We start from the raw sequence: 19,949 nt of genomic DNA, 5'->3' as shown, positions 1-19,949 counted from the left end.
AAAGACTTAAGTTTTTTGAACAGCTGATGGCGCCCCTTATAATCAGGTGCGCCTTATATATGGATCAATATTGAGATTGGGATCAGTAGATGGGGAACGAAGTGATAAAGTAAGCTTTACCTGTTTCTTTTGTGTGTTTACAGTTGAAAAAGGTTGCTCATATTGACATTGTGTTATTATGCTATTGAGAGTTTAGAGTTATTTGAGTTATTTTTGTTATTAATTTGAGTGTTACTAATGTAGTACTATTACTAGAGTATTACTATATTGTGATTGAAAAAGTTTTAAAACGTCATTAATTGAGGGTGCGCCTGATAATCCGGTGCGCCTTATATGTGGAAAAAGTTTTAAAATAATAATTGAGGGTGCGCCTTATAATCCAGTGCGCCTTATAGTGCGTAAAATACGGTACTGTTTTAAAGTAGGGTTTGACTTTCCAACTAGGATTAGGGTTCAAGCTAGGGTTAGGGAGTCTTTTAAAAATTTACCAGTATGTAAAGAAAATCTCATGCTATAAAAGTCTTTTTATAAACACCTTTATGCATGGTCATTTTTAAAGAAAGAAAGAAAGTTGTTTTGAAAATTAGTTAACCCTAACCCTTGTCATGTCCTAACGAACTTTTTTAAATGGTATACGGTCATTTTTTTTTCTCTAAAATGTTTTTTTTTTGCCCCATTCCCTTAGTGTGTAATTACAATCTAACAGAAATACCATTTTTGTGATGACATTAAAAATCAACACATGACATGAATATGTGCATTCCTTCATGAAGAACATAAAATGATGACGGAGTCATGTTGAATTTGATAAATTTATTGAAGTTAGTGTGTTTGCGTAGGCACTCTGCATCTGAACTACAACTTTCCTTCTGTACCACAGGCACAAAACAAACACGTCAGCTTGGCTTTAAAACATAAGGCTTAGGGTGGAAGTTTTGCTTTTGACGCACAATAAGGCTTCACAAGAAACACCAAAATAAAAATCAAATTTTACCTCAGTATGCACTCAATTAAAAAGGCTGACTGAATCTTGCACAGCGCAAAATAACAGCACACTAGGTTTTCTTTTCATCCAAATTAAAACAATGTAACAAAAAATGTGAATACAAAACCAATAAATATGTCTTCAATGCTGCTTGAATACAAAAATATAAGAATTGCTATCACCAATGATAACCATCAAAGTGAGTGCATAGATCAAAACAAGACATGTATGGAAAATAATCAAGTCACAGAAAGTCTTCATCTTCATGACATTGAAGACAAAACATTTCAGCTTGGTTTCAATCCGTTCGCTTTACAAGCTCAGTAGTGATGTCCTCAATAGAATGAACTGAACAAAGTATTTTCTTCCAAATGCTGCAACACATTTCCAGAGGGGGTCCTTTTAATTACTGCTAGCAAACTACAGCAGAATTTCCCCGAACCAGCGCAAGAAATGTTATCTTTCAAGTGTTCAGCATTGTTGGGATTTATTACCGGTGTTTTAAGACATGTTTGTAAATCTTTGGATCCAGATCTCCTACGAGTGATCCATTTCACAAATGGAAAGATTTTAATTTCAAAACGAATGGACAAAAACTAAAAATAACTCGGACAATTGCGTAAACGTACCTAACATGATGTTCGGTGAATTTATGGTGGCTGTTGTAATCAGTAATGGACACAGCAGGCATTGGCGCCTCCCTTTGTGTTCTACGCCGCTTCCCTGTGGTGCAGAGCTGATGCAGCTCAAGCGCTTCAAAGTTCCTGCAAGGCTCTCTGACAGTGATAGAGCAGGCAGTCGGGCAAATCTGGCAACGGAGAGCGCAACCACACGGCCAGCGTGTCGCCGTGCACGCGGCAGTGCATCAAACACGGCTGATCCCGCAGGACCTGGCAAGCCACTATTCCTTCCATTCCTGTAAGGAAGGGTTGGCAAAAAAAAAAAAAAAAAATGTTGAAAGAAAGTACACAGGCTGAAGAAAAATGTTTTTACCTATGATGGCCACCACATGAAGGTGAAGTTTCCTTTCCAGCACATCCAGCGTCGCTCTCAGAGGATCCTCGACGTCGGTCACGAGCGCCAGGTTCTGCTTCGTATCGTGCGAGAATGCCAGCCACATTGTGCCGTATTCCTCCGTGCACAGCGCCAAAGGCCTGAGAGCAAAAACCGTGACTCAAATATGAGCACCGTTGTGCACGGCAGCAAGCACCTCACCTGATGAAGGAAGGAAGCGGCAATTTATACGAGAAGTGGCTTGTGTGAGAAGTCCTATCGGGCATGTTGAAAGACACCAGGCCGGACACTTGAAAATGGACTGAAGGCCTCTTGGCAGTCAGGGAGTACCGACACACTTCTACCTGCCGGCACTTCAACTCTTCCGCTGGACTTTCGGAAATACAGGACACCTGGAGGGACAAAAATGGTCAGACTAGGATACATATTAAGAGTGATTGATTTAAATGTGATGAAATAAATGAGAGGTAAATTCAGTTTCACTTTATGATAAAGTGCTAGCTGCTACAAACGTTTCCCTCAACTACTGTAGGTGACTGAATAATTTGCATGAGTCGTTTTTTGCTGAAGATAAAGAAGATATACAGTATCTATGAGCATTGCCACAGATACCGTATATATTAGTTTGTCTACCTATGTAGTTAAACTAATTGTGTACCAATTTCCCTTAAAACACATTAACACTGCCAACATAGATGCTAACTGTTAGCACATCTTTTGCTGTTCAAATTGTGTTAGCAAAAACTAGTGGTTTTGAGTAATATGGTAAGTTTTTATTTTTTAGTTTTTTAACACCTTACCAACGCTTAAAAAAATGCCTTAATATATACGATACATGGTTTAGGATTTTCTTTTCCCTAGGAAAAGAATTCCTTACGATACATGGTCTTTTGTATTCAAATGCCTTTTTTGTAATTAATGCCTCACTGTAAATGGCTGTTTTGTTTTGATCTTTTTTAAAGACCATGGTCAAGTTCCTACTGTACATGTTTATTTGCAAAAAACAAAATTCCCTTACCATATACACACTCATATACATATATATGATATATATGGTATATATATATATATATGGTATATATATATATGTATATACATATATATATATATATACATATATATATATATATATATATATATATATATATATATATGTGTGTGTGTGTGTGTGTGTGTGTGTGTGTGTATATAGTAAGGGAATTTTATATTCAAGCTCTAAGATGGCTATTTCATCCTTTCCAGAAGTATTGCATATACAGTCGGCCCCCGGTTTACAAACACCCTGTTTTACAAACAATTCGATTTACGAGCGTGGACTACGGAGATTTTTGTCCCCCACTTACGAGCAAACCTTTCGTCTTACGAACAATCCGACATGCCGGCCATTGTGTATGCAAATATATTTTCGTTTGGCTGCGTCAACAAAATCAGCAGTTGACGCTTGTGACAGTATCGTGAACGCTATTGCTCTTACAACGTCACACTGTCTCAGTCATGGTGTCAGTCACGGAGTCAGTCACGGAGATGCCATATGCTATTGGTCGATTAAGGTCACCCGGTCTCACTCACGGAGATGCTATTGGCCAGCGTCACGTCAATCACAGAAATGCCGATATGCTATTGGCCGAACGCCTTTATCTAGCTTGATGGCACAGCTGGTCGGGATGGAAGGAAGGAGAGAAAATGAGTGAAAAACGGAAGGAAGGAATGTTGTGAAGACTTTGCAAACTTTATCTGTTAGACATAGCTTCTAAAATTGCTAGTAGCGGTAAAGGAAGAAGTAAGAGGATGATATGTTTTAGCATCTCCGTGACTGACACCGTGACTGAAACAGTGACTGTGACATTGTAAGAGCAATAGCATATCAACGTAACTGTGTTAACTTTGCGGGTTGGTCTCTGCCCCCCTCCGCCTCCACCCAGCTCAAGTCACGTCGCTCCAAAGGTAAATATCATTTTTCCTTTGTATATGTTATTTAACTTAACTGTACAGTAGATTATGTTACTCATATTTAATATGTGTATAAAGTCGTGATGTTTTTACCTAAGGTTTTTGCACGCGTTGCACGCATTCACGAATTAACATAGGTTTGGATTGCCCGTCATACGAGCAGTTCGAGTTCGAGTTACGAGGGTAGCCGCTGAACGGATTAAGTTCGTAACCCGGGGGCCCACTGTACAGTAATAGTTCAAATATAAATGTTGTAATGTATTAAGAAGCGCAAGCTTCAAGTTTACCTCAACATCTTCCGAGAGCAACTGCACAAGTATCTGGCGCGCAACAAAGTCTGACGAGTTGGCGACGAAAACAAGCAGCAGCAAACTGTCGTCTTTGTGCACATGGCAGGCGGACAGCTCCACACTGTGCTTGGAACACAGAGGAGCGATTTGGGAGTGGGTGGCTCCGACGCAGTCGGCGGGGAGGTAAGAGGTAAGACACAAGTCTTTCATTGCTGCTGGTTCTTGCATCTCCACAGATCCAGTAGCGCGTAAATCTTCCCCGATGAGGCTTGACTCGGGTCCCTGCGTGGTTAACTCGTCCTCTCTTTCAATCATCTGCTCAGTTGGGGATACTGGCCGCTCAAGGTCCATGTTGGAGTCTAGCGGGATGCTACACAGAAGGTTATCCACGCTGCTGGCCGGAGGGATGATAGAGTTGAATGTGTCTTTGCTCAGCTCTGAGGACGGGACCTCATCTTTTGCTTTTCTCCTCCATCTCTGGCTTTTCCATTCAGATTTCCCCACCTGCATATGACAAGGTAATATGGAGATGAAAAAATAAGTAAATGAATGAAAATCAAACAACTTCTCAGCTCACCGAGGACAAAGATGTTTGTGAGCTCAGGCCGTCAAAAAGCGATGATGCCAGCTGCAGTTTTTCTTGATCGGAGGCCGGTTGCAAGGTGGCCTTCTGTGAGATGTCCATTTCACTAGTGTGGCTGGTCGAATGGACAGGACTGGGCAATTCAACCTTGGCGGCTTCTTCTGCAGACTCCTTCTGGGCCAGGTAGCCCTCCCGCCCCCACACCCGCTTCACTTTATCCAGCTTTAGGGTTGTTGTACTGAAATAGGAAGTACAGATTACATTGTTAGTTTATATCAGAGATAGATAGATCGATAGATAGATAGATACTTTATTCATCCCCGTAGGGAAATTCACATTACCAGCAGTATCCTCAAGTCGAGATATAAAATATGAGAAATAAAGTACACAAGATACACATAAGTCCAGTACAGAAGTATACTTAAGGTGCTTGTTAACAGTGTAAACAGAATAGTGTGAATAGTGTGAATAGTGTGTTTCTCAACTATATTTTGCCAGGCCGCCCCTAGAAAAGAGAAAACTTTTTGCCCCACCCCCAGTTGATGCACTGACTATAAATAAGATTATTATTGATGAAAATTGTTTAAGCATGGATTGAGCACTTCAAATGCCTCTATTAAAAAACAAATTAAAAAAAAGATTGCATAAGTATTTTTTTGGTTGCCCACACAACTTGTCTCAACAACAATCTTCCATTAACATTTAGGTCAAGTTTTTTGCGCAAGGGAACGAATTTGAAACTTGACACTAAATTGGACATTCTTCAGAATTTTGATCTGCCCCAAAATATTTTTAAAAAATTGAAACTTCCAAATAAAAGATGAGGCGGAAGAAGTGTGGAGAACGTTAAAGAATAATGTTTACTCTAACATTCTTTTTTTTTTTCAAACAGATTTTCAGTAGGCAATATAATACAAAAGCGTAACCCAAAAAGAGGCTTATTTTTTCCAGAATACTTCTGTTATACTCAGGTTGGTGGCCATTTCAAACACTCTTTGCAATTTGACAGCTTTTTACTTTTTAAAAATCTTTTATAACTCTTGTCACATCCCACTTACGACTGTTCATATGAAAGTGCCATAGAAATATATAAACATGAACTGGAAAAGGAAAGTAAATCCCTGGAGGAAGCTTAAAAAAAGGAGAATTTACAAACAAAGTTTACAAACCCTGCTTTGTGCGAGGGGTCGGCGCTGTCCCCTGAGAGACCAGAGCTCACCGAGGGAAAGGTGGGAGACTGTCTGTTGTCTAAAGTCCCCAAAGACACGCTGATAGGTAGCGACAGGCTGTACGGCTCCATGCTTAAAGCTAAGAAAGGAATAAAAAAAACAGAAAAAAAACCTCAGACGACGTGACATCATCAATATTATTTTCACATTCTAACCTTTTGCCTGAGCGAGCTCTTCTTGACGTTGATGTGGAGACTTGTAAGGAGCGGCGCCGGCGGCCAGCGCATCCGACACATATTCATCCAAAAACGACAAAGAGGAATCGACCTGGGAAGTCAGAAAACGGGGGCTTTAGTATGCAACATAACATTCAATATTGCGGGACTGGTTGCTGCTTTGATAAGCAATTCCAAAGTTACCTCCAGCGGCTCTACGACGGCATCTGGACGTAGAACCCTGGCCCACAACTCGGGATTCAAGTGGAGATTCTGCAGTTCCTGGGCCCTTTGTCTCAGCACCGTGTCCATGGAGCTACTGTATGCTTCACAAACACCCTGAAGCACAGACACATCGGCCTCGCCCTCACGAAGCTTCGTCATGGCCAAGAGGACCCAGCTCTTGGTTTCACTGCTGGCCCGCTTTAAATCCAAAATTTTGGCCATAAGTCCCACTACAGTGGCAGGCTCCAGATCTTCTCTCATGTGAGAATACTCGCCAAGAACCTGAAACGCACACACAAGATTATTAGGATTTTCCCTATTTTAACAAGAGCGACATTTCAGCATGGAATTGGCACTCACCCAACTAATGACCTGGAGGAATCGCTGAGGCAGTTTGCCTGGCTCTCCTTGCAGCAGAGACACATAGGAATCCACAGCTAAAATCCGCAACATCCTGTCTTGTTCACCGCCATCAAACCCTGGACCAGTTGAAGAAACACACATACGAAATAAGAAGAAATACCTCAAAGATCCAACAATGTGGACTCACCTTCTGAAATTAGTTTGAGAAAGTTGTTGGGTATGTCAGGCTGCATCAAGTCACCGCCCAGTGAGAAGACGCTGTTCATTGTGTCAATGAACCACTTGTTGTCAGGTGCATATGTAGAATATTTCATAGGAAAAGCAATGATATCAATTCAAGGTACGTTTTCAACCAAAGCCAGTATTCCTGCCTGTCTAGACTTGAGATTTTTGGCCTAAAATTTCAATTGGCATAAATCATTTGTAGACCCAAAGAACAAAACAAAGTCAACAAACAAGTCCTCTCTTGAATTAACCTTTGAACCGAGATTATACACATTCTATTAAAAAATAAAAATAAATAATAAAAGCACACAAATAGTGAAACACTTAAAGGGGAAGTCAACCCAAAAATTATCTTTCCAATACTATGTCCTAAAAAGCCTTTTTTTAGTCAAAACGCAATATTCTGGCTGATATTTGGCCCGTGGAATATGAATTAAACAGTAAATTGTTTATAACCAACACAGGAGTCGCTCAAGGCTCGGGTAAAGACTAATGACTGCTCAGCTTGTGAAGTTCACGTGCTCAAACTTGGTGATGTCATTTTAAGTCGACAACAAGTAGCAAAATGATCGGGTGTGCTTCAGATTCAGATGAGTGGTAATCACGAACAATAACATCTTTTGCTTTCATCCACAAGAATAAAGGATATTTTTCAGCCACTTCTGCCACCTTCCCCACCAGGTCAATGGTGGTGTAGTCATCTTTACTGGTGCGCAGAAACTCCAGCATTTTCTCCACAATGACAGTAACATTCTTAGCATTTGTGATCCTGAAGAGCAACTCCAGCGTCTAAGAGCAGACAAGAGATCATTCAGAGTGGTTAACCTGGAAAATCCACAGTCAAAGCTGTATCTGTCTCACCTCCCGCTTGATGATGAGGTCAGGATGATTGAGGCATTCTATGATGGTCATCTGATGCTGCAGTGCCAGTTTAGGATCCTGCTGGACCACGTAGGTGAGCGCTTTCAAGCCTGGATCACCACCAAAACATTTACTTTGAGCAAAAAAAAAACATAAACAAAAAAAAAACTCTGCAGGATACCTACCGATATATTTCAGATTAATCTTTGGCGACAGAATAAAGTTGCCAATGCATTTTGCAGCTTTTTCCAAGAGTTCACTTTTTGGATGAATTGTGTAAATACATTTCACGCACTCGTACAATATTGCTGGGGAAAGATAGACGAAGAGGTAAAAGTATCATTAGAAGCACGTCTAAACCAAATTGAGCATATTTCGGATGTGTTGCGCTACCATAAGTGATGTTGTGGTTCATCTCTGCTCTTCGCAAGGACTCATCAAGGACTTCATACATAATCTCACTTGTACTGCGTTGCACAAAATAACAGTCAAAGCAGAGAATTTGATCCTCAAAGCTAATATGACTGTGATTATTTACCTCTGGTCACCTTTCCCAAGTAAGGACAGAATCCTAAGGAGCTGGATTTGAAGCCAAGGAGCCGGAACGCTGTGATAGTTATAATCCATTGGCAATTTCCCACCCACTACTTGTTTTAATATGGTGACAAAACTGCCTGTCAAGTCCTTGTAACCTTCAGGGTTCTCCTACAGGAAGAAAAAATAAACAGACATTGAAGTCAATCAAATGAAAATGTATTTGGGTTTATCATGTCAAAGCTCACAGTAAAGTTGTAATGTGATGAAATACAGAAACAGGCTACCTCGATCATCTGTAAATAGATGTGCAGTGAGGCCGCCATAACACCCGGATCCTTGTCACACAAAGCTTTGCGAAACTTGCTATGGATGTGTTGAACTTGATTGGGGGCTATCAGGTAAAATTTATACAGTGCCAAAACTGCTTTACGGCGAATGATTTCTCTGTGAAAAGATCACCGGAAAGCACAAAAACCTTTACGTTTTGTCTTTGATGACAAACTGTCACACAAATGGGTTAGCAATGACATGTACATTTAAAAATAGCCTTTCTTACTTGGAGTGAGTGAGCTTTTCTTCCACTAGAGGCAGGATTGCTGGTATCATATCTTTGGGGAATAATTGACTGACGATAGTTAGAGCCATGCACACTTCAATCAGGTTTGTGCTCTGGAGATCCTAAATGCCCAAAATGGAGAGACGTTATGAATTCCATATTAAAACAATGTTATACACACACAACCCACCTTTAAGACGGTATTCACGAGGAGGAGGAGGAGCTCATGACTTTCATTCAGAAACAAGGCTACAGCAAGGTAACCTGCAAATTACAGAGAAAATGTTTTCGAAGCTAAACGAGCACAAGATGCAGTAAAAACTCTACCTTGAGTTCAGACGATTTGGAATCCAACCAATAGAGCATCAAAAGGATTACCTCCCAAGTGGGAAATTGGGACATCTCTGGAAGTAAATTTGGTGCAAAACTAACTTGTACTAGTGCAATGTAAATGTAATGCATTAGTAGTTGTAAAACATAATTTACAGCTGTAGAAAATATTGTTGTATATGTGAATAAGAAATGTATACTTGTATTAAAAATAATTTTTTAAAAATCTATGTAAAAATCTGTGGAAATAGTATCTGAGTCAACGTCATGCACCTCTGCACGCAGACGAAGATGTCATCAGTTGATGGGCATGCAAATGAACCAATGAGTGTGAACTGCAGCCTGCCCATTTCCTCACTTGATTGGTCCAAATGAATTTGTATTGGAGTGGGACAACTCCAGTGGGCATTGATTTCTTTCCCTTCTTAGGAACTCGTGATGTCGAGAGAAAACAAATAATCACCGACCAAGAAGTGGAAATGGATAATGGGAATATTTTTATACAATTTGGCTAAATCAAAACTACAACAAGAATTATTAGATTAGATTCATGTAAAACGAGTTCATGAAATACTTCAAGTGAATCAATGTGACAACATTGATGAGTGAGGAATGACTTTTTCTTTTATCCCTGTGTTGGCCCATGGGGTGTTTGGGTACCCCTTTTTTTTTTTTTTTAGATGCTCTTAATTTCTATATTAAATTGTTATTCTATGTAATTCCTTGGAAAATCCCACATGACCAATGCAAGGTTAGATAACAACACACACATACCTACTCTCTTCTCCAACGCGGTGCCTTGTTGTGCCAATTTAATGGCATGAATGTAGCAGAAGGAGGCCTCATAGCCCAACATTTCACAGTAGATAGCTCGCACCATGAGCTCCTTCATCTGCCTCTGATGATTGACACAGGACAAGAATCAACATTGCACTCCACCGGTTCTCGTGTATGAGCAAGAACAAATGTATTTAATGGAGCAAACCATGGATGTATTCGGGGATGATGCTTGATCTTTAATTGCAGTCAGTTCTTGTTGAATCAGTTTCTCTTCCTCCTGAAAAGGATTAAAATATGAAAAAAAACTCACACAATTAGTGCATACTTGGCAATTCATAAGAGTGACTTTACCTAGTGTGCTAATGAGTTCTGCTAGATAGTAGATGATAGTGTTAGACTGTTAGTTTGAGAAGTATATAAAGTCGGTTCATCTAAACTTTGTTGGCACAATAGAAGTACTCAAAGTGTGCGTGTTTTTTAAACACAGTTTTGTTTCCTCTTTTGAACTCCATCATCCATCCACCTACCTACCATGCATCCCTCTCTCCCTCTTAGTCTATTGCAGCCATCTTCAGGCAATAAGCCGGGTACACCCTGAACTGGTTGCCAGTCGCAGGACACACAAATATAAATAATTATTCAACCCTCGTGTTTTGGTTTGTTTTCTTATCTGATATCTCTATGAACTGCTCCTGTTGGGCATCCCGACTGGCCTTATCGTCTCTGTATTTTTCTTAGATGGGTCGAGCCAGTTATGCCAATCTCCTTGCCTTGTACTAATCTGCTTGCCTTACACAGTACTCTCTTATTAGATTTTCTCGGAAACAGGCAACTTTTTATCTCTTGTGGCATTTAATTGGAGTCCGGATTTTTTTTACTCAATTGAGCCTAATGATATATATAGAGAGAGATTATGCAGTTTTACAGAGAAGTACAGAACAGTAAGATGAGCATGTTTTCGTCTTGAATTTCACTTATTTAAAAAAAAAAACTCACATGCTTGGACGTTAGCTCCGTGATTCCTCTGATGAGGCTCCCCAGTTTGGAGGTGGAAGACAGTTTTGCAGCCCCCGGTTGAGAGTCGAAAGACAGAAGGCTCGGTAGAGCTGTCAGGGTTTTCTCCACTACGTCACTCATTTTGTTCCACTCGGGAGCAGACTTGCTTCCTAAAAAAGTCTCGGACTGAGTCGTCTATCCATCTCCACCACTTCCTGACACTCGGGTGGACAGTAATACGTGTTAAACGCTTTTTAAAAGCACAGACAGATAAATGCTAAGTCTGCAAGCGGCCATTGTTGTGATTCATACGTCATTTCCGCTTTATTTGACAACTTTATTAGCACCATGCAGATAACACTTGAGAGTCTTGTTCCAGCTTGATATTCAAACGCTGTTTATTACGTTGATAATATCTGATCAACAATCTGCATAGCTGTACACTAAACTATAGTAATATAATTATAGTTAATACGCAATTACAGCCATTAGACAACTGCATGGAAATGTGTACGTTCCATTTATTAGCATTTCGATATCTAGTTTGGACCACACACATGTGATTGATATGCACACTGAGTCTCAGTAGGTAACGTCTGAAAAAAATGGCAAAAACTATTGGTCATGAAAAAAAAATAAACTCCTTATCTCAATGTGCTTTTTTCCCCCAACAATATTGGCAGCTGAGATTCCTTCATGAATGAAAGATGAGTTTGTGGGAACAGGTATGGACATAAGTTTGCTTCCTTGCACATCTCTGATGCTGTACTCTATATTCATCAGAATTAGGTCTACCAATAAAATCTTTATTTTTGTGCAAAACAATAATAAATGAACAATGCCCTTATGTGGCACATACAACACAGCACTTTTATTGTGTGACTTCTATCCTAGAATGCTAATCACTACAAGTGTTATTTTTTTCTTCCACCAAATACATTTCACATCTATGTCATCTTAGGTCCTTCTGTGCAGTTTTTATCCAATCATACTGTAATAGGAACATGTCATTTGGCTTAATTGTTCTGAGTGATATGTTAATCTAACCTGGCTGTGAGACTAAAGTACAAACAATGCTTTTGATATGTACAACCACAAAGCGAGTGTCCATTTCTGTGATTGTACGTTAGCAAACAGAAAGGTCTTTGTGTCCGCGGTGCTTCTGTTCTGTCTGACTTCACTTCATCCATGCCTGAGTCCTCAAGCCCAGACCTGTAAACAAGAAAGCCACCCATAAAAAAAAAAAAAGACATTTGTGGAAACAACAACACAAACGGACACGACAAAAAACGTCATTTTACCCGAAGAGTGTGGTCCCAGGAGCCTGTGCAGAAGGCCGTCCCATCCGGGGACACCCGCAACGTACTGACACGGTTCTCATGCCCAAACAGAATAGACACCCGCGTGCCTTTGAGAACATCCCAGACGTTAATGGTGTAGTCGTTGTAGCCACCAAAAAGAAGTCGGCCTAGGGGAAGCACACACAAATTGTTTCATCTTCAACAGGTATTCGATTTATGTAACCAAAATATAATAAAGTCTTACCACTAAGGGAGAAATCCACGCTGGACACGCCAAAGATGATGCTCTCTTTGGAATAGATAGCTACTTCTCTGTCTGCTCTTAAATCATAGAGGCGGCACTGTAAAAAAAGTGTCAACGTTTAAACAAAGCAACATGGGTAATAGCAATAATCGTGCAGATAGATACGCCTCAATAAAATCAAGTGGTAGAGTGGTTAGCACATCTGCCTCACAGTACAGAGTATCAAGTTCAATCCCAGCTTGCTCTGTGTGGAGTTTGCATGCTCTCCCCGAGCCCACACGGGTTCTCTCAAGGCACTCCAGCTTCCTCCACACTCCAAATACATGCATTGTAGGTGTATTGGACTCTATAAATTGTCCTTGGGCGTGATTGTGTGGAATCTATTTCAGAGCGACCCCCCCCCTTACAGCCTGAAGACTTCTGGGATAGGCACCAGCAAGCCAGCGACCCTTTTGAGGATAAGCTGCGGTAGAAAATGGATGGATGGACTTTTTTTACACACCACAAGAGGGCGCGCAGTACCACACTTTGAGAAGGATTTAGACAGCTGGGCGATGCTAAATTGAGAAGCGTCTCTCTTTTTCTGATCAATATTGACAGAGTACTGTATGTCAACTTGGATGCGTTAAAATCCCCCTTGACAAAGAAGAGAATTCCCATCATTTCTTGCTGCTCTAACCATGATCATTTCCTGCCTTTGAATTTATATAGACCATAAATCCATCCATTCATTTTCTACAGCCACTTATCCTCATTTCTGCAAATTGTAAATTTACAGTCTTTATGTACAGTACCCTTCAAAACGGCAGAGACACCTTTACATTTAAATTGTCTCAACCACATTAAAAGGTAAAAAAAAAAAATCAAGATATAAACTTTTGAAAGGCATATCCTCCAGGCCATAAAGATGCATCTATTTCATAAAAGCTGACTGAGAAAATAGCAAGATGTCCAAAGATATTTTCAACATAGGCAAAAGGTATCTACTTTGAAGAATCCAAATTATAAAATATATGAGGTTTTGATGAACACCGTTTTGTTTACAGTTCAAATCCACCTTGCTCAGGCCTTGCTATGTGGAGTTTGCATGTACTCCTCAAGCCTGCATGGGTTCTCTCCAGTCACTCCAATATTGTAATTCAGGATGTTTTTTTTTTTTTTTTTTTTTCATAATTGAAAAACACTGAGTACCTTTGGTTGGTACTATAAATGGGATAGAGATCAAAATATCTCAGATATGTAATAATACTTACTGTGGCATCATCTGAGCCAGACGCAAATGCATCACCGCTGGGATAATAACTGTTTAGAGAGCCATTGAGATAGAGGAGCGGTATTAATAAATATGATATACAGTAGATTTAATCTAATCTAATATAACAATATAACATCATCCTCTGATAACCATCTTGTGACTTACCGCACACTATTAATGTCAGACTCATGAGTTTCAAAAGACTGGATGCACTGTCCTGAGCGCATGTCCCACACATTGGCCTTTTTATCGCAGCCCTACAAAAAAAAAAAAAAAAATGGTGTGAAGATCATGTACAAAATACTTCTCTAATTGAAAATATCCGTAACTCGTTGATTCAAAACTCTGATAAATTATAACGAGGTTCCCTCACCCCTGAAACAAAAGTGTTGCCAGTCTCGGAGGGCGCCAGATCCAGACACAGCACGTCTGCCGCGTGGCCATGGAAACTCTGCAACAACTGGCCACTCTCCACATCCCATAATGCGCATGTCCCATCCCCGCTGGAAGTCAGGATCTTCAAGACAAAAATATGATGGATGGCAACGAGAGGGGTGAAATGCTGATGTGCTATAAATGGACGGCCTGGGAAACACCAAATGACCTGGACATGAACCTCTATTGGCTGTAGTGAATTATTAAACAAGTGAGAAAGCTTGAATGCCCGGAGCATAAAAGGCATTAACAACGACACACAGATGAGTTGAATACTGCTGGCCTAATCACTATCAGAAACACAGATCTTGCTTGAAATGCTAATAATTTCTTTCCAACCGCGCTTTGTTTTCACTTCGTAGCATCTGTGTTAGCCGCGCAGCTATCACCCATTTGAGGCTCAAGTTTTATTTTTGGAGGTGGGGTCAGATTTCAGCTTTTATGTATTGTAATGTAAACGTAATCTGCACAAGGCCTTAAGAATGTCAAGTAGCTACACACTGTTGAAATGGCTTTTATTTTAAACAATTCGATTTAAGAGTCTCTGATTTTCTGAGTTTTCATGATATTAAAGTAATACAAAATGTACTTAGCTAGATTTAGCAGTAAAAATGAATCATTTTCCACCTGCTGTCGACTAAAAATGACATCACACAATGATATCAGGCTCAGGTAAAGACCAATCACAGCTCAGCATGCAAATATCACATGACCGAACCCAGAAAACAAGTGAACCGTGATTGGTCGGTACCTGAGCCCTGAGCAAGTGCGGGCATTTTCGGTCGACAGCAAGTGGAAAAGTACATTATTGTGCATCAAAAACAATTGATCAACTTCATTAAATACTAAAAAAGAATATTATACTGCTGAAAATGTCTAAATAAAATTGGTATCCTTTTAAAAATGTACTGGTAATTTAATATGGCCGTTACACTTGGCTGTTTAATGAAATGCTCAGGGCTCAGGTAACAACCAATCACAGCTCAGCAGGCAAAGATCACATGAAATCCAGACAACATGTGAATCATGATTGGTCATCACCCGAGGCCCTTAAAAACTACAATGTTAATCTCAGTCAACAGGCAAATGGGAATTGCACATGAAAACGATTGACTTCATCACTTACAAAATAATTACTTCTTACTACTAAAAATGGAGAAATATTTTTAGTTTCCCTTTAAATTTGATAAATAACTGTGAAGGGAATCATATATTAGGTTGTTATCATTATGTTCTTAGTTCATTGTTACCCATTTATGCAATCCTAGTTCATCTTGACCCTGTCCTTAGATAGAACTGTTGACGCACGAAAGTGTGAGCCGGGACCTTGGCCCAGCTGCCGGTGGCGCCCGGCTGGCTCTTTTGTTGTGTCTTGTAATCTGCTATGCTTCTATTCAATAAAAGCCGGGGGGAACGGCTGGGCAAGTGGAAAAACTGGCGTTGGAAGACCCACGAGTTACATTTGCCCAAGCTTTTTTTTCCCTACGCCGGCGTAGAAAAGTCAATCTTGGCTGGTCTGAGTTACTCTTTTTGCTGTTTAAGCAGCTAGGCTTGTCCTAGTCTTCTTTTCTGAGATTTCTCTGACAATAACATACCACAACATCAATGCTAATTCCCGTTGGCATTAGGCTAGCGGATCTTGCTAAATAAAGTTTCATAAATACAAAGCCTTCAAATCAATAATGGATGATATAAATATACATTGTAATTCTCTTGTGTTTTATATGCTGGTTTCACAGTAAACTTCAACTGGGTGACAAAATGCACTTTGCCACTTAGCTGGAGAACTACGCAAGCGAGCCATATACTCTAATCCCACCTGCATGTCCGAGTTGGTGAAGCTACAAGCAGACAAGTAGTTTGTGTGCATGGCCACCGACTTCTTCTTGGCAGCCAGGTTCTCGTTCTTGTCCAGGGACAGAGGATACACGGAACATTTGTTGTCCAGGCCACTGGAACAAAAATGAAATAAAATTAAATAAAACTCTGAATTTCACGGTTAGCATTTCCCATTCAAAATCTGATGGCACAGGTTTACTATGATTCTCTATTAGAGTTTGAATCCAGATTTATCCCAAATTTTAACAGGGTGTTGTTGTGCCAAATGCAACACAAGAATGTGTGCCTGCTCTCTAAAAACAACAACAACAAAATATAGTGGCGCAGCACTCACCCACAAGCTACAGCGCAGCCGGACGGGGCATAGGCGCAGGCCATAACCCAGGTGCAAGGCATCGTCACAGCATGCTCCTAATCCACATCGAAACAAAGAGAGACGCTTCAAAGGACCAGCTTTTGAGTGCAGCACTCAAACAAAACAAACAACATGAAAGGCTGCTTGAATCATTTTTATCAATTTTCAGAGTTGTTAGACTGTGAAACACATTTGTACTTCCATTTAAGATAATTGAGCCAATTGAGCATTAAATTATCATTCTAGTTTGATGTTTCTGCTATTAGACTAGTGGCATAACTTACCAAGATATTTTCAATTTACATTTTTTCTCTTTTTTTCTGTTCTTTTTTTGAGGTCATGGAGGACTTGTTTGTCCAAATTGCTAGTCAAATGTGCTTGTTGATTTTGTTGTGCTTTCCAAAAATAATATGGGTAGTCATGCTATTAGGCTAGTGATCCAATGCATCAATTTTACCGTTTTAGCACAAAATTGGCGACTTTAAAAGCATTCATATATTACATCTTAATTAACTAAATAATTGTGTTTAATTTCATTGTTTGCTTTATGTATGATGTATTTTCACACACACACATTACACAACATACACAGGTGTCGTATACTGTAGCACTACTCTTCAGTTAATTGCATCATCGTTCTTTAGATGAAGCAATCAATATTAATTTATGTAGCACTTTTCATACAAACATTGCATCATTGAAAAAATGTATTTTGAAGGTCCTGAGAGCCAAAGCGCCGTTAAGACCATCCATAATGTTGAGCACAGCAAAAATAGGACTTCATGTTTAATTTAGTGCGCTAAGTTAAAAAGATTAGTTACCTTGTTGGTAGTGAAGGCATCCCACACGATCACTTTTCCATCCTGCACGTTTACAAAGGCAGAGAAAAAAAACAACAACAACAAGGTTTATTTATGTCAGTTCTTATTTATATCCATTTTTTCTGCCATCTAGTGGTAGAGGATTTAATTGTTCTGGTACAGTAGTGCAGTACTGTATATTCATTTGTGTATATACAGTATAGGGATATATTTATCGCTAGCAAAAATCGATTACAATAAAAACAAAAAATTATATTTATTTTTGTTGGAAATAACGTAAGAAGTTAAAAACATAGAAATACTTTGTGACTGTTCTTAACTTAATCCAAAAGATGTATTTTTATGTATTTTAAGTAGCCAGATTTTCAATCCCAGATACATATTTACTTCTATCAGTTTTTTTCTCAAGTCTTTAGCAAAAGGTAAGGTGAGTACTCACAAAAACAAACGGAACTGCCTCACTCCAGCCACTTTGGATTTTTTTGTTGTTGTTATTAAAACCATTTTTTTTTACAACACAAGTACATTCCTAATTTATACACTTTTCACTGCAATCCTTATTCTTGTTTTGAGAGGGAAATGAAATTCTAGCCATTTTAGTGAACTCTTGGTGGAGTAAATGGATCCTAATGGACTGTTGGTACATATGCCGACCCAGCCTTTATCGTGTTGCTGGTTCATGGAGCTTCATCTCACCATCACTTGTGTCAGTGACAGCGATGCAGAAGTTTGACTTTTATTGTTAATAGTGGCTAAAATTTTTAGCAAAGTGTACCTTGGCTCAAAGAAGTTAAAAAACTGACCTGAGCAACTGGGATGTCATTTTTTTTAGCAAGTTTTGCTGTTTAATAAATAATCCACTAATGCAAGCTGGATCTGTCATTAGACTAACAGGGCCTGAAAGAATGTATTATTGTCAAGATAACGTATTTATTTGACTGAGCATACTGCTTCCATTCCAGAAAGAAAAATGTTCACCTTGTGACGTTAAAACATCAAGTTATTGTACATGTCATGCTCCAATGTGGAACTTATCACATTAAAATGTCAATACTGTACATCAGTTTTTAATGTGATAACCTATGACATCGTAACATTAAATTTATCAAGTTTCAATGTTAAAGGTTAGCACATAATATAATATTGAATTTATATTTTCCACGATTGCAGGACTACATTTTCAGAATGTTTGTGAAATAAATCTTAACTTTTGTGCTTTAGTACACAATAGACAGTGTTTTTGTACTTTTTTAGCCAAGTGTGTTTCTACTTAAGTGCAGTATTTAGTATTTTTTCCTCTAAGTGTAATCTTGAATCCATTAAGTGAACCTGGAACATAATTTGCAGCAAGTCTAATAATCTTCAAAAATGGTTGGCTATCACTGATCCGTTGTTAAAAAAAAAAGAGCAGCAGCAGTGTGTGTGTTTTGTGAGTGTGAATGACCTGCGAGGAACTGACGATCCTTCTCTTGTCCTTACACCAGTCCATGCAGAGAACTTTGTTGCCATGTCCCTTCAGAGTTCTTCGGGTTTTCATGACAAACTGGCCCAGGCCCTCCACCTTCTCCGCCACTTGATGCACTGAACACACACGGACACACATTTGTGCATTACATTAAATCTCCATCTGATTAACATCCAATGTAGGATTAAAACTCCAGAAGGCCTGCATCTCATGGGTGAATAAATTGCTTAATCTTTTATTTTTTACCAACTGCATCACACACGCAACGTGATTTAATCCAAATACATGTTTTGACAGCTTCCTCTCTAACGTTGAGCTCGTTGCTACGCTGCAGAGGGGATGTTTGGATGCTACAAGAAGTGCCATGCAGATGGAGCTCGACGAATGGGGAGGCAGCGAAAAAAAAACAAAAAAACAAACGGAGCCTGTTCAATGTCAGCACACGTTGAGGCCAAGTGAGGAGAAACGATAACGCTACCGTTTTGGGAAATGCCGCGACGTAGAAAAACAAACATTCGATGTGATTTGTCTGCACTCGGCTGAATGGCGGGCGGGCGAGCGGCCTCTCCATTTTCCGTACTCACGCTCGACGTCGTGCAGCTTGGCTCTTTCCTCCTCCAGCTTCGACTTGAGCGACTCCGACTCGGTTTTCAGATGCGCCAGAGTCTCGTTGAGCTGAACCTCCTGTGTCGCCATTTCAGGGAGCAGAGGGGATCTCATATATTTGTCCTTTATGAGGGGCCGCGATGGGCAGCGAAAAGGCTTAAAGCAGTGGCACACACGCACACACACAGCTAACAGCTGATGCTGCTCCCGTGACGTCACGGACCCAAGACGCTACACTACAGGGTTCTGTGGTCCACTCTCCGGGAGGAGGAGGAGGAGGAGGATGCTGTAGTTCAGGCAACAGGCGGTCCGCGTTCCTCGTGCGGCCCGCTTCAACACACTGAGGGTCACCTTGCTTGATTTTTACTTCTTTTTTTTTCAACAAACTCATAACGTTGAATAAAAACTCCGCTAAAACTCCAATATCCGTTTTCTACGAAATATGGGACATAAATGGCGGGGAAAGAAATCCTCTTTTTTTTTTTTTAAGAACGCTTTCAATGCTAAACATTTTTACGAGAACCTGCCAGCCAATTTGAAGCATTCTGT

General features: G+C 39.9%; 2 protein-coding genes across 4 annotated transcripts; both read right to left on the bottom strand.

The window, feature by feature from the left end:
* Positions 1 to 798: 798 nt before the first annotated feature.
* Positions 799 to 11,369, bottom strand: ap4e1 (adaptor related protein complex 4 subunit epsilon 1). Of its 3 annotated transcripts, XR_015866003.1 has the most exons (22): positions 11,080 to 11,369; positions 10,289 to 10,360; positions 10,078 to 10,201; positions 9,164 to 9,237; positions 8,974 to 9,095; positions 8,702 to 8,861; positions 8,419 to 8,585; positions 8,274 to 8,347; positions 8,066 to 8,188; positions 7,881 to 7,990; positions 7,669 to 7,808; positions 6,982 to 7,094; positions 6,792 to 6,910; positions 6,411 to 6,713; positions 6,207 to 6,318; positions 5,992 to 6,130; positions 4,817 to 5,060; positions 4,237 to 4,743; positions 2,201 to 2,391; positions 1,979 to 2,139; positions 1,615 to 1,901; positions 799 to 1,359 (listed from the first exon to the last, which is right to left on the bottom strand). XR_015866003.1 is itself a non-coding variant. In XM_088418347.1 (21 exons), the coding sequence occupies exons 1-21, from the start codon at positions 11,218 to 11,220 to the stop codon at positions 1,741 to 1,743; spliced, it is 3,357 nt and encodes a 1,118-aa protein (XP_088274473.1). In that variant the 5' UTR covers positions 11,221 to 11,369; the 3' UTR covers positions 799 to 1,740. The 3 variants fall into 3 exon arrangements, 2 of the variants coding, with proteins under 2 accessions (XP_088274473.1, XP_088274474.1); XM_088418347.1 differs by having other exon boundaries at positions 799 to 1,901; XM_088418348.1 differs by lacking the exons at positions 10,289 to 10,360; positions 11,080 to 11,369 and having other exon boundaries at positions 799 to 1,901; positions 10,082 to 10,140.
* Positions 11,370 to 11,582: 213 nt separating this feature from the next.
* On the bottom strand, positions 11,583 to 19,647 carry gnb5a (guanine nucleotide binding protein (G protein), beta 5a). The gene is made up of 11 exons (XM_088417352.1): positions 19,379 to 19,647; positions 18,774 to 18,910; positions 17,330 to 17,371; positions 16,488 to 16,564; positions 16,134 to 16,266; positions 14,253 to 14,396; positions 14,045 to 14,136; positions 13,878 to 13,926; positions 12,625 to 12,721; positions 12,381 to 12,547; positions 11,583 to 12,291 (listed from the first exon to the last, which is right to left on the bottom strand). Exons 1-11 carry the CDS (start codon positions 19,512 to 19,514, stop codon positions 12,280 to 12,282), a joined length of 1,086 nt encoding a protein of 361 aa, XP_088273478.1. The 5' UTR covers positions 19,515 to 19,647; the 3' UTR covers positions 11,583 to 12,279.
* Positions 19,648 to 19,949: the final 302 nt, after the last annotated feature.

The sequence above is a fragment of the Hippichthys cyanospilos genome, chromosome 6 (assembly GCF_059441005.1).
Source record: "Hippichthys cyanospilos isolate Australia breed blue-spotted pipefish chromosome 6, RoL_Hcya_1.0, whole genome shotgun sequence".
In the NCBI taxonomy this organism is placed as follows: Eukaryota; Metazoa; Chordata; class Actinopteri; order Syngnathiformes; family Syngnathidae; genus Hippichthys; species Hippichthys cyanospilos.
The sequence above is the reverse complement of the archived record's forward strand: the minus strand, read 5'-3'. Positions and strand labels throughout refer to the sequence as shown.

What these genes read in the sequence shown, in the direction of transcription:
- ap4e1 (XM_088418347.1), bottom strand. Translation starts at nt 11,220, where the DNA reads ATGAGTGACGTAGTGGAGAAAACCCTGACAGCTCTACCGAGCCTTCTG. An exon ending in ACCTCATCATCAAGCGGGAG is followed by an intron (nt 7,809 to 7,880) that starts GTGAGACAGATA and finishes GTCTGCTCTTAG; the next exon opens with ACGCTGGAGTTGCTCTTCAG. An exon ending in TGCTCTCGGAAGATGTTGAG is followed by an intron (nt 2,392 to 4,236) that starts GTAAACTTGAAG and finishes TTGTCCCTCCAG; the next exon opens with GTGTCCTGTATTTCCGAAAG.
- gnb5a (XM_088417352.1), bottom strand. Translation starts at nt 19,514, where the DNA reads ATGAGATCCCCTCTGCTCCCTGAAATGGCGACACAGGAGGTTCAGCTC. An exon ending in CAAGCTGCACGACGTCGAGC is followed by an intron (nt 18,911 to 19,378) that starts GTGAGTACGGAA and finishes GTGTGTGTTCAG; the next exon opens with TGCATCAAGTGGCGGAGAAG. An exon ending in ATGCCTTCACTACCAACAAG is followed by an intron (nt 16,565 to 17,329) that starts GTAACTAATCTT and finishes GATGTGGATTAG; the next exon opens with GAGCATGCTGTGACGATGCC.